Source organism: Mchenga conophoros, linkage group LG2, assembly GCF_057382185.1.
Source record: "Mchenga conophoros isolate Kocher_MC1m ecotype Shallow Benthic linkage group LG2, M_conophoros_male_GT1.1, whole genome shotgun sequence".
NCBI lineage: Eukaryota > Metazoa > Chordata > Actinopteri > Cichliformes > Cichlidae > Mchenga > Mchenga conophoros.
This window is the reverse complement of record NC_140527.1, coordinates 35,417,587-35,431,644: the sequence shown is the minus strand read 5'-3', so window position 1 is coordinate 35,431,644 and position 14,058 is coordinate 35,417,587. Positions and strand designations below refer to the sequence as shown.

The following is a 14,058-nucleotide window of genomic DNA, read 5'->3' as shown; positions in this document are numbered from 1 at the left end:
ATATACAAGCATGCAAAAGTAGAAAGAGATAGAGGACATCATTAGCACTGAACAAAGAGAATAGCTAAGTAAACAGCATCAAGAGCAGTACTGATGACAGACAGATGGGTGGACGGATGCTTCCTCCTCACCGCTTCAAGAGATCTGGGCTGTCGTCTCCATCCAGACTGTACGACACACAGCTCCGGCTCTCCTGGTAGTCGTGCATCACCTCTATCTGAACACACCACAGATGGACAGCACTGACTCTTCCATTTGGGTTTAGACAAAATTTTAATGCACTTAACAATTTATTGGGCCAAATAAGAAAAGTTACGTAATGAAATGACGAAGTTTGGAGATGGCGTGAAAATGGAAGTAAATAAGCACAACTTTTATTTGTTACGTACTTTTCGAGAGTTGGGGACCTTTCTCGATGCTCTTTTCCCAGGCAGAGAAAGATCGAATGTGAACTTCAATCCATCACCTATGAAAGCAAGATCAGCAACAACTCATCAAGAGTGGGATTCAAAAACAGTTTATTACCGAAGAGATGACTAATTAAAGCATCAACACTAAATAATACACAAGTGATTTGTGATCCACAGATTTATAATCATAATTTGCATTATGATAAGTTGTTTTCTGTAAAGGTGTGATACCAAAGCAGCATGTACAGGTTTAAAGCAGGCCTGTGAGTGTATTTGTGATCCCAGCTGAATCCCTCCACAACAGTCGAAGCTCAGCTGAGCGTTATCATCAGTTATGTGGGTATACGCATGTGTGAGGACGAAATATATATTTGAACCAGATAAAATGAATCAGATCAGATCTAACCCTCTTTTTCATTTATCTCTTTTCATACAGAGATAAAGGTGTACCGAGTATCTAAGAAGCCTCTAAGGGGCTCATAACCACTGCCGCTCTTTCTCTCATTAGTATGGTTTCCTGCTATGCAGAAAAAAACATTAAAGACATGAATGGAGAATAATCTTTTTACAGTTGCACATTCTTAAAAAACACAAACACAGACACCAGATAACACATACTATGTCAGTTGGATATGCTGCATAATGTTAGCTTTGTGCAGCCTCCCGTGAGACATAGCAGGAGAAGAAAAGTTCTTCAATGTATATGAACCACATATGGTTGTATAGCAACCAACATGACTAATAGCTTAGTCAGGCATTTCCCAGTGGACCGATTATACCTGCGACCCCTGCTCTAGCTCATTTGTAACGGGGGTGTGCTAAACCTGACGACCATTGAGGAAAACCTAGTTGCTAGACAGTGAATGTATCTGATAATGTTACATGTCATGTGTTCAATGAATCATGGTGCCTAAAAGAAAGAAACAAGAAGGAGAGCCAACAGTGTGAGCTTATACCATACGCTGCAAATCTGGGCATTTAATTGAGGACAAGTGATACTTCATCCAGTGTGAGAAAAAAAAAGAAAAAAAGTCATCATTTGTGTTCATAAACGGGGTGACAAATTCTCTATTTCAATAACGATTCTTCTTTTGAAGTAAGCTGGTTTGTATCTGTGTGCCTGTGCTGTACCATGTTTTGGAGAGAAGAGCGGAGACTTGGATCGTGGTGTGTTTTCAGGCCTGGGGGCCACCAGTTGGACCGGTCGTACGTGTTTATCAGCCAGCTTCCTTAGACAAGCCTGTCGATTCTGGATCATCTGCTGTACTGCTGCGTGCTTCTCAAACATTTTCCCAATCTGGGCCTACAGAGAGCCAAAAAGAAAGGGAGAGGGAGAGAGAAGAGATGTAAGGCAAAGGAGTTTTCATTTTAATGTAACAATCCAATAATGCGACTGCTTGAATTAGGTCGGAATTTCTCTCATTATACGTTTGGTTTTGTAACATTGTTTTCACATATTAGGGTCGGTTAGCTTACTTGAAAATGAGGTGTAATAACAGCCTCATATTCAGCGGTTACAATGTCAAGTCCTGAGCTCAGCATAGACGGAGCCCCTTCCAAGAGCTTCTCAATGTCCCTCAGAGCAGCCTGGGCCCCCTCCTTAGACTGAAACTTATCTACTAGCTGATTGGCCAGTAGATATGCCGCATCATCACACCAAGTCTGGGCCTGAAGACAAAGGGCGCATGCATATCATACAAGAGATATGAGTGTGCTTGCATGTTCGTATATAAATGTGTATCTCTAAATACCTGCCCAAGACAAAGCAGCATCTGGTGTGTTTGCAGAAGACGAGTGTGTTTGGACTTGAGAGCAGCAGTGAGTGTATCACAGTAGTGACGAAGCTCATTGCAGCGTTGCATGATGAGAGCCATGGCATAGTGGTGACCAGCTGATAGCTGGTGTCCATGAAGGATGATTATCTGGGCCCGAGCTGTCACCTCCTGATCAACAGGGAATCACACCAAGGAAGGAGTCAGTTTTATTGGACGTACTATAAAAACTGAAAGATTCTGGCAACACTATACACATATACAGGTATATGCAAAAATATAGTACCTCCGGACATATTATACAGTTTAGTTATTTAAAGGAAATTTGAGTTAGAATTTGGTGCTGTAAATACACACTAAAATTACCTCATTTTAATTTAAATAGTAGCAGAGCAAAAAAAAAAGCTTAATTTTAATTAATGTTGGAGAAACACTGACCTGTGCATTGGACTCTAGATTGTTCAGCCTTTTGAGGGCCTGTTCTGTTTCAGCCAGACTGTTCGCAGATATGCATAGTTCCCTCTCCTGAGCTGTGAGATGCTCTAGACATAACTCCATCTAAACAGAAAAGAAAAGACTAACTATAAAGCAGACCTCTGTTAGATTCCAGAGGCATTAGTCACAAAAACACAAACATAGACAGACAGGTAGATGACAACCTTACCTCCTGAAAGCTTTGCTCATATCTGAGCAACTGGAGATACTGATGGAGCTTTAGATGATGCTTCTCAAAAAAGCCGTCAAAGGCAGACTCCATGTCTCTGAGCTGGGCGAGAAGCCTAAAAACACGAAGTGCATTCCCTTTGATCTCATTTGCTTCTCCTATTAAAGCTACTGCTCAGTAAGCATTAGTTTTACACTTTGGCTAGAAGAAGGACGGTGTAGATTACAATTTTACTTTGAAATATACTTTTTTAAAACAGCTACAAGACAAAAACTGTTGCTTGAAGATAATTTACCTTTGCACAGTCTCCCAGTCCAGCTTCACGTCCCACTGGGAGTCATCCTCCTTCGCAGTGGTCTCCAGGCTGGAGAGAAGATGACGACCCTCCTTTGACACCGACCTGATTGCATCCTTCCAAAGGAGGAAAAGATTGTAGCACATAACACTAGATTAATGTCAAAGTTTTGATATTACTAAACGTATCTCAATGGAAAACATCAGTTTTCTGTACTTACTTTCAGTTTTCTGTACTTGTCCGTGTGCAACTCGAGGAGATACTCTATGGCTTTCGCCTCTTCAGGCAGCTCCGTCTCTGCCAGCTCAGTACCAAAGCCCTGTAGCATCTGTGCAATGTCTTTGACTGTTACAGCGAAACTTTCAATGGCCTGTATTGAGAAATGCAAACGCAAAAACAAAGCAATATGAGTGCATAGACAATTAATTACACTGTAGTATTCATTTGAGTAGGAAAAAAGAAGAATCTTTGACTCACTGTTCTTAATAGAGTTTTAACAGTAAAAAAGGGCCCTGATGTGACATATGCAAAGAAGCAAGACAGCACAGCCACATTAAGAGCATGCTGATGTCACTCTGGAGAGGTTTGAAAACTCAAGAATACTTTGGAAGATGACAGAATGTATATTGAATATCTGTAAAAATGTCAGCTCTGTCATAGAGGGAATGTAGAACGATAGATTTTTATTGTTTGACTGGACTGTGCTTTTGAATCTGGAGCTCACCGTCCGCAAAACAATCCAGTCACTGTGACAGTAGTCCAGAGTGCCTCCAAACTCTGACGTCAGCTGGTTCTCATCAATGTAGCGCAGCAGGTCTGTGACAGAACTCAGCATCACCACCTAAAGGTACAGACAGAAACTGAGACCTGACAGATGCTCACTTTATAACTCTTGTTTTAAAAGATATCACAGGTTGTTTTTGTAGATGAGAAAATGTCCAAATACGTCTGCCATACTGAAGATGGTATGATCAACTACTGACACGTCTGTGTGGTCTGTAGCTTTCTGGCTAATGGGATTATTAGAACCATTTGGCATGCATAAGAGGTTGCTATAATTATTTAATAATAATTAGGTCAAAAGTTCATACTGAAATCAGTTCTCGGTTCTTGGTGGTGTTCACCAAAAAACATGTGACTTATGGAGCTCAAGGTTGTAATAAGAATGAGGTGTACCTCGTTTTGATGGAACACATGTTTGGTAACTGAGGAGGAGCTGCCTTACTGGCATTTTGAGCATGAAGTCCTCCTGGCTGAAGCGGAAGCCTATATCAGTAACAGTACGGTGGAAGAAGCTGGTAGGTCGGAGCACCAAGACCAGGTGGAGGTTCCCAGGAAAGGAAGCCTTGATGTGGATAAAAAAAATACAATAAAATAAAAAACAGGGGTTAGTGTATGATTGATGACGAGGCATATTTAGGAGGACTCAGTATAAATCTAAACTTTTGTAGCTAACCTCACTATGTTGGACAAAAACAAATAGGGGAGACCGGGGATAGTTGTAACATTTTTGACATTTCTGTCTGTAAATTGGAGCTCTTTTAAGGTAGTGGATTCAAAATGTAATGCAAAGTATTTACATGTCTCTGCTATTAAATAGTGCAGCTATTTTCTCTGCAGCACAATTACCCATTGCATGGTATGGCCTCAAACACAAAGAGTGAAATGTTACAATTAACCCCATAGTCTGGGTTAGTTGTAACATATTCTGGGGTGAAATGTAACACAATGAAATAAGGGTACTAACAAAATATTAACATGTAATCTTTGTTTATTCAACACATGAATGCACTTAGAGCCATTTATGCAACTATGTGTGTGTGTGACAGAATACAGAAATCTAGCTTTTGAACATATTCCAACTCCCCAAAAAAGACAAATTATGGAATTTTCTGCAACTGAATATTTCATTAATTTTGGTTGGTCTTCCTTGAGTTTGGCCTCATTGGCTCAGTGGGCATTATAACCTACAACTCTTGCACCAATTTTGAACATAACAATGAAGCTGAAAAAAATGTAGTTGTTCACCAGCATCGCAATTCCATTACTTTTTATCCTGGCTTACCTTGGTGTGGTTTGCAAAGTGCTTCAGAAAGATGAGGAAATCTGTTTCTTGCACCCATCCTGATTTATTTCCACTACCAGTACTTCCTACTGGTCCATCTCTGACACAGTGGTCTGCACAATGTATGTGTGGGAACACAAACAGTGGAGGAATTGTGTTGCCAATGGCATTAACCACATATACAAATGTGACCAGTGAACCTCTCTGTGCTGATGTCGTTGCCCCAACTTGTTTAATATAAATTAAAGTAATAGTGTGGTAAGTTGTAACATCTGCATTATTGTTACAACTAACCCAGACTTTTTCCTGTTACAACTGACCCAGACTCCTATAGCCATGAACTAGCTAACATTACAGGCAACGGCTAAAACATTAGAACTAAAGACCTACACAGAATATATCCCCATAGACATACAAATAACATAATTTAAGTTTGATGAGTTTAACTGCAAAGCAGATAATGCGATTACAAATTGAAATAAAGTAGAAAAACTTACTTTTTGGCATACAAATTACTTTTTTTCATGTTAAATTGTCTGTGTTTGACAAAATGTGCTGATTTTTCACATGTGATAGCAGAACTGAGTTGGGCATGCACAGGATGAGTCACATCATTTGAAACTTTGCCCTGATTGGAGAAATTGGAAGTGTTACAACTGACCCACGTTACAACTATCCCCGGTCTCCCCTATATGAGCTTTTTTCCAGCATCAACATAAAAACGAACGTATGCTTTATAAGCAGAGGAAGAAGGAGAGAAAGGGGTGAATGTTAATCAGTAATCGCTAGAGTGTGCCACTCAAGCAATTACTGTCAGACTGATGAATTCAAGGTTCAGTCAGTGAAGACTGCTATTTACAGGCCTCTGGATTTCATCATCAGGTTATCTGAGGTCATTGCGTGTAGGAATTTCTGCTCGGGATCTACATTTTACCTCAAATATAAGGGCTGCATTTCACCAGCATTCTAGTCAAGTCTAACTGAAGATGTGCTGAAAACCACAAGTAACTAAGGCGTATTGCATTCGAACCTAAAGGGCAAGCAAATAAAATAAATGCCTATTTTGGGGGCAGTTGGCAGTTCGTCTTCGGAAGGTTGCCGGTTCGAGCCCCCGGCTCCGACAGTCTCGGTCGTCGTGTCCTTGGGCAAGACACTTCACCCGTTGCCTACTGGTGGTGGTCAGAGGGCCCGGTGGCGCCAGTGCCCGGCAGCCTCGCCTCTGTCAGGGCAGCTGTGGCTACCATGTAGCTGCCATCACCAGTGTGTGTGAGAATGGGTGGATGACTGAATGTAGTGTAAAGCGCTTTGGGGTCCATAGGGACTAAGCAAAGCGCTATACAAATACAGGCCATTTATATCTTCAGGCATAGGCAAAGTACTTTACATCGTTTACATTATGTAGCTTCGAGTGGTGCAGGAGTCAACTCTGCAGCAGAGTTATTTATTTATTTATTTATTTTATATGCATGGGACATTTACTTGTCCCGAATCGACCTCTTACCCTCAGGATGCATGCACTACAAAAAGTCATCAGTCAAACTACACAGGGGATCGCTCAGGTATCACACACAACCGACCGCATGACTAAGCACAAAGCGCGTTCTGCACCGCAGTGCTATACTCGCCAGCACCCACAGCTGATGCCCCCGCTGCATTCGCCCTGCCCGCCTAGTAACTTCAACTTAACTCTTCACATGATGGATTAAAACAAACCAGCGGCTTATTACCGGGCTCCTCCGGATCTTCGGCATTCGTCGCCGGTAAAAGCAATCGGCCATGGTATTGGAAGCCATCTCGGCAAAGTATAAGTGCCCGCCCGATCACTGAAAATCTGTGCCAAGCTGAGGTATGCAGCTCCCTCCGGATGCCTGCCCACAGCCGCAGCACTGCTGCTGCCCGCTGCTGCCTCAGACAGCAGAGCGTGGCAGTACACTGCAACGTCTCCCCTCCCGCTCGTCTTCCTTATCCCTTCCTCTCCTCAGCATCCCGCGTCATCACTCAGTTTTTGCTTACTCACAGATTTGCAGCCCTATGCGACGGGACATTCGATACAGACCAGACCGGGGTCTTCTGCAAACTATGCACTACTCGCAAAAACATAAGAGAAAAATTAACAAATTACTATAATGAAAAAAAAATATTGCTTTAATAGTGCTATTCAGGTATTGTTCACGGTTTCAGTACCAGAGAGAGCAACTCCTAAATTAAATAGCAGCTTCTGGGCAACGTTGCAGCTTACAGGTGAAGATAAATAATGTATTTGTTCTGCACATCGATTAAGTTAGAAACAGTTTTTATGAAATAAAATATACGGAACTTACTGCTATCCTGGCAAGCGCCGTTTTGATAGATGCCCAAGTGTCCAGCCTTCGGTCTAAAATAATGATAAATTTGACTCCAGGTTGCCTCGTTCTGCAAGCAGTAATAGGCATTTGTATAAGTCTGTGCAATGATTGTGAATTTATTGTTTTAGAGCACACAGATACAAAATAAGCAAACATAAACAAGCACATATTTGGTACTGTAATTCCATATTATCCATATTATTCCATATTATCTAAAAATGTTTATACCAATCAAAATCATGTGTGAGGGAAAAGAAAGACCAATAATCTGATTTAAGCTTCCTTAATCTCTTGAAAGAATGAGGCTTAGAGGACACCAGAAAGGGCATTTGACCCTGAGATGATGAACGCTAAAGGCCAGTTCAGCTGTGCTCAGAATACAAGCAACTGAGGTTTTGGTGCACTGCAGTGAGTGAGAGAGTCATAAAAAAATGAGCAAGAACACACCGAGGGATGAGAGTGAGGTAGGTAAAAACTTTGGTTAGAGCTTCCTCTGGAATGTCACTGAAAGCTGAGCATTCTGGGAGAGTGATGATAACGCTGGAGTCTTCCCCACGGCCCCCTGGGAAGCACAAAAAGCAATGACTATCTTTCAAAGATACAAGATACATAACAGTAAGGAAATGGTTAACAAAACTCACCTGACAGGTATGCTACCTGTTTCTCTATATAGCCTCCCACTTCCTTCATGCTCACAGGCACAGTCACCTCTGCAAGAAGGTCAGAAAAATCCAAGCTTTTAGGAAAGCAGTGCAAAAATATAAACAAGTAGTCACTTAAATGTAAAAAACAAAAACAACAAAACAAAGCATGGATTTGTTTTGTGCTTTATCCTTAGAACACCCGTTTGGTATGTATCTAAATTAAAATTAAGTTAGTTGCATAATTTTTTGTTTTCCTGGATAATACCACAGTGGATTTTCAGTGGAAATCAACCCATGATTGAAGTGCAGACTTTTAATTTTAATTTTAAACAAAAATTTTATGTTAACTGTTAAGGGATTACAGCCGTTTTTACACATAGTCTCCCATTTTCAGAGGCTCAGCCTGATTGGATGGTTAAGGATTGTTTTTAATACTGAAAATCTTTTGTAGCCTTTACTACAGCCACCTTCAGCTCCCGCTTGTTTGTGGGTCTTTTTATGTTCAGTGTTTTATTCTAATAACTGAAACGCTTGTTCTATTGGGTTGAGATCAGGTGACTGATTTGGTCAGTGTAGAATACTTTTTTTTTTCCATGAGCTGTTTCTCTCCTCCGTACTTTTCTCTTCTCATCACTGTGAGACAAAGTGTGCCGTATCATCTGTTCAAAGCTATTTTTGAATGAACTTGCAGACTTTTTTTAGATGTTTTGTGCCAAAGTCTGATCTGAACTTCCTGTAACAAGTGGTTTGCACCTGGTTGTAAGCGCTTTGTATTTTCATCCATGAAGGTGCCTCTTGATTGTACACTTTGACAAGGATACTCCTTACTCATCAAGAGTGTTCTTGACTTTGTTTGATTTTATGTAGTCATGTATTTTGAACATGGAAATAATTCTGTGATCATGCATTCATGGCTTTTTGGCCTCATATTTACAATTACCATGTAAAGCTGTAAAATACAAATTCAACACGCTGAATAAGGTTCAGATATTATTCCTGCTTCATTGTCATTTAAAAAAAAAACAACAAGAAGAAGAAAATAGGTCTCATTTCACCATAAAACTGTCAGTCAAATTTCCAATTACCTTTTACTCTGAAAATGAAGGTCACAGTTAAACAGTTACTGCTATACTTTTGTTCAGCTCTTTGAATTCAAGCTGAAAGTCTGCACATCAATCACATCTGGGTTGTTTTATTTTAAATCTGCTGTGGTGGTGTGCAGAGGCCAACAAACTATGGGCCTAATCACATCAAAAAAAAGTTAACTATGAGTTGCTGTTTATAAAGACAGTAACATAACACAATCACCTTTACATCAAGGAAGAAAAGAATGGCTCACTGAAACCTGACCAGCCTCTGTCTACTTGGAATTTTGCTGATGAATTATTAAACATCAGCATGTACAATCCATGGTCATGAACTTTCAGTAGCTGCCTCTGTGGTTAGATGTAAAGCCTGCATCTGAAGCCATCCTGTGAGGTGAAATTACAGCATCTGAAGTGATATTGGGGTACTTTTAAGTCTGCCTGCATATTTTATGCTCAGTGTTATTAGTGTTCTAGTCAGCCATATGTCCAGGAGGCAAACACACAGTCAATGAGTCATTGTTGTGTTGTGACTGCTAACATATGCTCACTTTTCTGTTACAGTACATCCAGTGGATCTAGTGGATGATCTCATTTATAGTGAAGCTTAATGGGGGGAAATAAGCAGCATCACCAAATAAAGCTTCCTGGCTTTCACTCCAATTATGACAAAACTGCATCCAGGAATATTACTCACATTATAAAAGGTGGTTATTTGTTAAAGCAATACTAAAGGTCACTGTGTGCTCATCTACAATGAACAGACATTAAAAATTAATTGAAGCTGCGAGAGAGAAAAATCCATCCAGAAAAAGATTAGAGAAGGCTAACCAAACAGAGGAAGAGTAAAGAAGGTGTTATTTTCCATGAGTCGACTGCAGTAACAGTGCCCGTCAGGCTGTCAGGGAGCAAGTAATGAGCTCTACTTCTACCTGCTGAATATTTGATGTGTTTCTGTAATAGAGAAGAGATAAGCCAAGCAGGCCCCTGCAGGACCAGTGATTGGACTGTGCACACGTAGATTCAGGATGAAATTACCGCCACACTGCAATAGTTATATAATGATCTTTATCTGATGCCACAACACACTCAGAAGGTTAGGACAGGTCTTAAATGAGTAGATCTTATATAATGTAAATTCATGATAAAGCACATTTTCCAACAGGTTAATGCAGCATATGTGGATATAAAACTGTGTGAGCAGGAAGAATGTAGAGGAGTGCATGATGCATTGGATTAAACCATGCAAATGTGTAAAAAGTTTAATGTAAGCAATTTTATTGTCACCCTAACATGTCCAGAGTACAAAAGTGTACACACTGCAGACTTCAGCTTTATTTGATCAAATGAGAGGTAGCCTGGGCTGCAAACTGCAGCGTGTTTAATAAACGTGCCAGTTTGTGGAAACACTGCACTCGCCCCCCCCTCGCCCTCACCCTGCAAGATTACCAGCCTATCTCGTGACTGAAAGCACTTAAGAACACTGCCAAATAAAATGCCCTGTGGTCCTTCAATCAGTCCTTGTGCCTCACTGTACACCACTCAGGAAAATGTGGAAAATATAAAGCACTAATCATTGTGTACCATAACAACTATAACGAAATTTATAAATAGGTAAATCTTTGTGTACTTTACCAAAGTTATTCCTCTGAGGAAACACTGATTCTCTTTTATCTTGCGTCATGACCTTTCCAGGTGACATTAGGGTGAAAGTCAAATAACCTCTGTTTGCTCTTCTGTTCTTAGTCACAGAGAAGGAGGAATGTTTGCCAGTGTGCTGGGAAGCAGAGATTTGATACCGGTCAAGAGATCTAGACTCAGACCAATCCTCTGAGTCTGCTTGCTGAGCTGAAGGCAGAGGAGCTTATCTCTATTGTCCAAACAGATGAAATCAGTGTTGATTTCGTACCACTTCTATATAAAGCAGTCGCCGCCACTGTTCTTTTCCATTTATTAATCTTTTATAATAATGAATCGCATGCTTTTAAACAACGATTGCTGGAGGAAAATGTCCCGAGTGAAAATAAATCTCTACAAAATGAGGAGTGCCTGCAGGGCACACCCTTCAATATAAGATAGCAGTATTAATATGTTGATAAAATGTCAAGTCCAATGCACTAAAGCTGCTGAAGCTCTTTAAATGTGACTTTCAATTTAACACTTACTAAAATGTTCTGTAGAGAAAAGAAATGTACCACTGGTGATTTCATAATAAAGTCCAAAAAACTGTTCATATTGCCCAGTTTATTTACACAGAACAGCAATTCTTAGTAAAATATAAAAAGGCTGATTCAATGCAGAACGTGCATTCTCATGGATGATATTGTAGTCTGATATTACAGAGTCCCAAAACGTAGACACACGTAATCTCTTTCAGAGCAAGAAATCCCCTCTTAAAGATACAAACAGCTTCGCAGTACAGAGTGGCCTAGCCTCATACTGCTTTTAGGTCACGAGTTATTTCGCTAAATGAAGCTTTAAATGCTAAGGGGATTAGACTGGTGGGTGACTGCATTCTGATAGAAAAGGGTAGAAGAAAATTAAGTATTAAAGTATTCTACCCGCTGGGATACAAGCAATCTAGATTGGTTTTAAACCAGAAAGGTCTGAATTGCAGAACCTGCACAATCACAGAAAAAGGCTTCGGATTGGAAGTCCTGGTGCTTTTAATATTCACTTTGAGGATATGTGACCTGCACCAAATACTTTCAGTGATTTTGTTAGAATTTGTTATACTGTGACTGTATTTATTCTGAATATAAGAATATATATAACTGGATATATTTGCTAATGATGTGCTACATGCCATTTTACTTTGTAGTGTTCAGTCATGAGCTTCCCTTTCATATTTTATTAATCTGTGGTATCTAGAACACAGCTGCCTCTGACTCTGCAGGTATAAATGCCATAAAATTATAGATGTCTGCATGAAACTGAGTGGGAGAGACATTCCAAATTGAGGCACTTAAAGCAGCTCAAGTGTCAGTTGAAGCTGAACCTATAAAAGGGTGTTTGAGTGTCAGCTGAGATTAAAGCGACCCATCAGAAATGTCAGTCAATACTTAAGCACTAAAAGCTTCTAAACAGTCGATGGGAGAGAATTTTTCAGAAACAGAAATGTTATTATCATTGTATTCTCAGTTATAAAGTTTGGTGTCAAGAGTATGGTGGAAGATTGCAAGACAAAACTGCTTATGGAATGCTAGGGGTAAGCCTAATAAAGAAAAATGCACTTTAGCATGTATCATTAATGATAAATGCATGATTAGTTTTGTACAGCAATGTACAATAAGGAGATTATGACAATCCCAGAGAATAAAGTTTAAATGTCATCCAGGGGACAACCATTTTTGCTTGACTTAGACAGAACTTTTCCATGCTGTCTGTTATTTCCACAACCCACGGCAGACATAAGGAGACAAAGTTCCATCAATTAGGCAAAGAACTCTCGCCTCCCAAAATCCAGAAATAATCTCAGGATCCTCTGGAGAAAGGTGTTCCGGTCACAGCAGGTGCTATATATGTTCATTCCATCACCTTCTTTGTTCAGTTCACTTCTGTAAGGCAACTTCAAAATGATGATTGGCAAAAGCATTAGGGTTTGGAGATGTTATTACTATGTATTTAGTTTTTTATTATGTTCAACCTTTTCCTTTCCTCCACCAAGTGTAGTAATTAAAATTGGGTGACAACTGTAAACCATTCTGTAAACAGTAAACTAAGGGTCAACATCCAAGAAAAATTACAAGCTGCATTATGTAATTTATAAGAAATCTATTCGTGTTCTGTTTGAGTTAGTTGACAGTAATGGTTTGTTTTTCGCTTCCTGCACTCCCCTACACTGATCCAAAATCCACAGTCCTCGCATATCGAGGTTACAAATCCTTACTATGGAAGAATATCCATCTGTGATGGCCTAAAATAGCCAACATAATCCCTGCAATAGCTCACTGTTGAGGCAGAGATACAGGAAATGGCACATCAATAATATTGCCTAACCCAAGAGAGTGCAGCTCTCCTGTTACCTCCCATCACGTTTCTCAGAAGTCACAAATGAACACTGTAAATCAAACCAAATGCACCCTCCTGCTACACTGTTCAGAAAGCACCAATCTGAAATGTAATAATAAGGAATTAGTTTTAGAGCGGATAGAGGATTACATTCAAAAGCCTGGTGGTTACCACAAGTCTAAAGTGGGTTGTCAGCATCACGTGTACTCACGCTGCAGAGTGCTCTCTAGCTGGGAGCCTGCCTGTAGAAGGCAGCGGTAGCTCTCCATCTCCTCCTTGGACTCTTTCCTCAGCTCTCTGTCCTCCTGCAGTGAGGCTGGGCCCATTCCCTTCGTCTCTGACACGAGATCAGCCAGAGGAGAACTGACGCTACTTTTGGGAGGTAGTGACAGTATCCCGGGCCTCACATCCTCTTCACAGCCCCATGGCTCTCCATAGCCATTTATTTAAACAAGGAAAGTTTTCCCACCTCCCTCCGCGGGTCCCAAGATCCAGATGGGACAATTCCCCGAGGCTGCCGCTGGCTGTTCCTGACCTTGAGCTGCATAGAGCGCCTCCACACTGAGCAGCACAGCTACGACAGGAGAACTGTCCACACAGGCAAACAAAACACTAGTATGTTGTCTCGTTGTCGCCCCGAGCGAGTGCGAGGTTTCCCCCTCCACCCTGCCCTGCTCTCAGCAGCAGTCAGCTACTTCAAAACAAACAGAGCTCCTCCATCTGGACACTGCTGCCTCCCTCTCCCCTCTGCACTCTCCCTCTCTCTG

General features: G+C 40.7%; 1 protein-coding gene across 4 annotated transcripts in view; it reads right to left on the bottom strand.

Moving 5' to 3' along the window:
• mcf2a (MCF.2 cell line derived transforming sequence a) overlaps nt 1-14,058 on the bottom strand; it is a 22,694-nt gene extending 8,636 nt beyond the window's left edge. For 2 of the 4 annotated variants that reach the window (XM_085243394.1, XM_085243403.1), the window contains exons 1-15: nt 13,503-14,058; nt 8,193-8,261; nt 7,999-8,113; nt 7,528-7,618; nt 4,367-4,486; nt 3,866-3,982; nt 3,362-3,511; nt 3,142-3,257; nt 2,847-2,961; nt 2,621-2,740; nt 2,162-2,353; nt 1,887-2,078; nt 1,542-1,713; nt 390-466; nt 132-217 (exon numbers count right to left, since the gene is read on the bottom strand). In XM_085243394.1, the coding sequence (XP_085099520.1) occupies nt 132-217; nt 390-466; nt 1,542-1,713; nt 1,887-2,078; nt 2,162-2,353; nt 2,621-2,740; nt 2,847-2,961; nt 3,142-3,257; nt 3,362-3,511; nt 3,866-3,982; nt 4,367-4,486; nt 7,528-7,618; nt 7,999-8,113; nt 8,193-8,261; nt 13,503-13,617 (1,847 nt within the window). In that variant the 5' untranslated portion in view covers nt 13,618-14,058. Of the gene's footprint in view, nt 1-131; nt 218-389; nt 467-1,541; nt 1,714-1,886; nt 2,079-2,161; nt 2,354-2,620; nt 2,741-2,846; nt 2,962-3,141; nt 3,258-3,361; nt 3,512-3,865; nt 3,983-4,366; nt 4,487-6,933; nt 7,465-7,527; nt 7,619-7,998; nt 8,114-8,192; nt 8,262-13,502 lie in introns of those variants that run through there. The other 2 variants (XM_085243385.1, XM_085243411.1) reach the window with 2 other exon arrangements.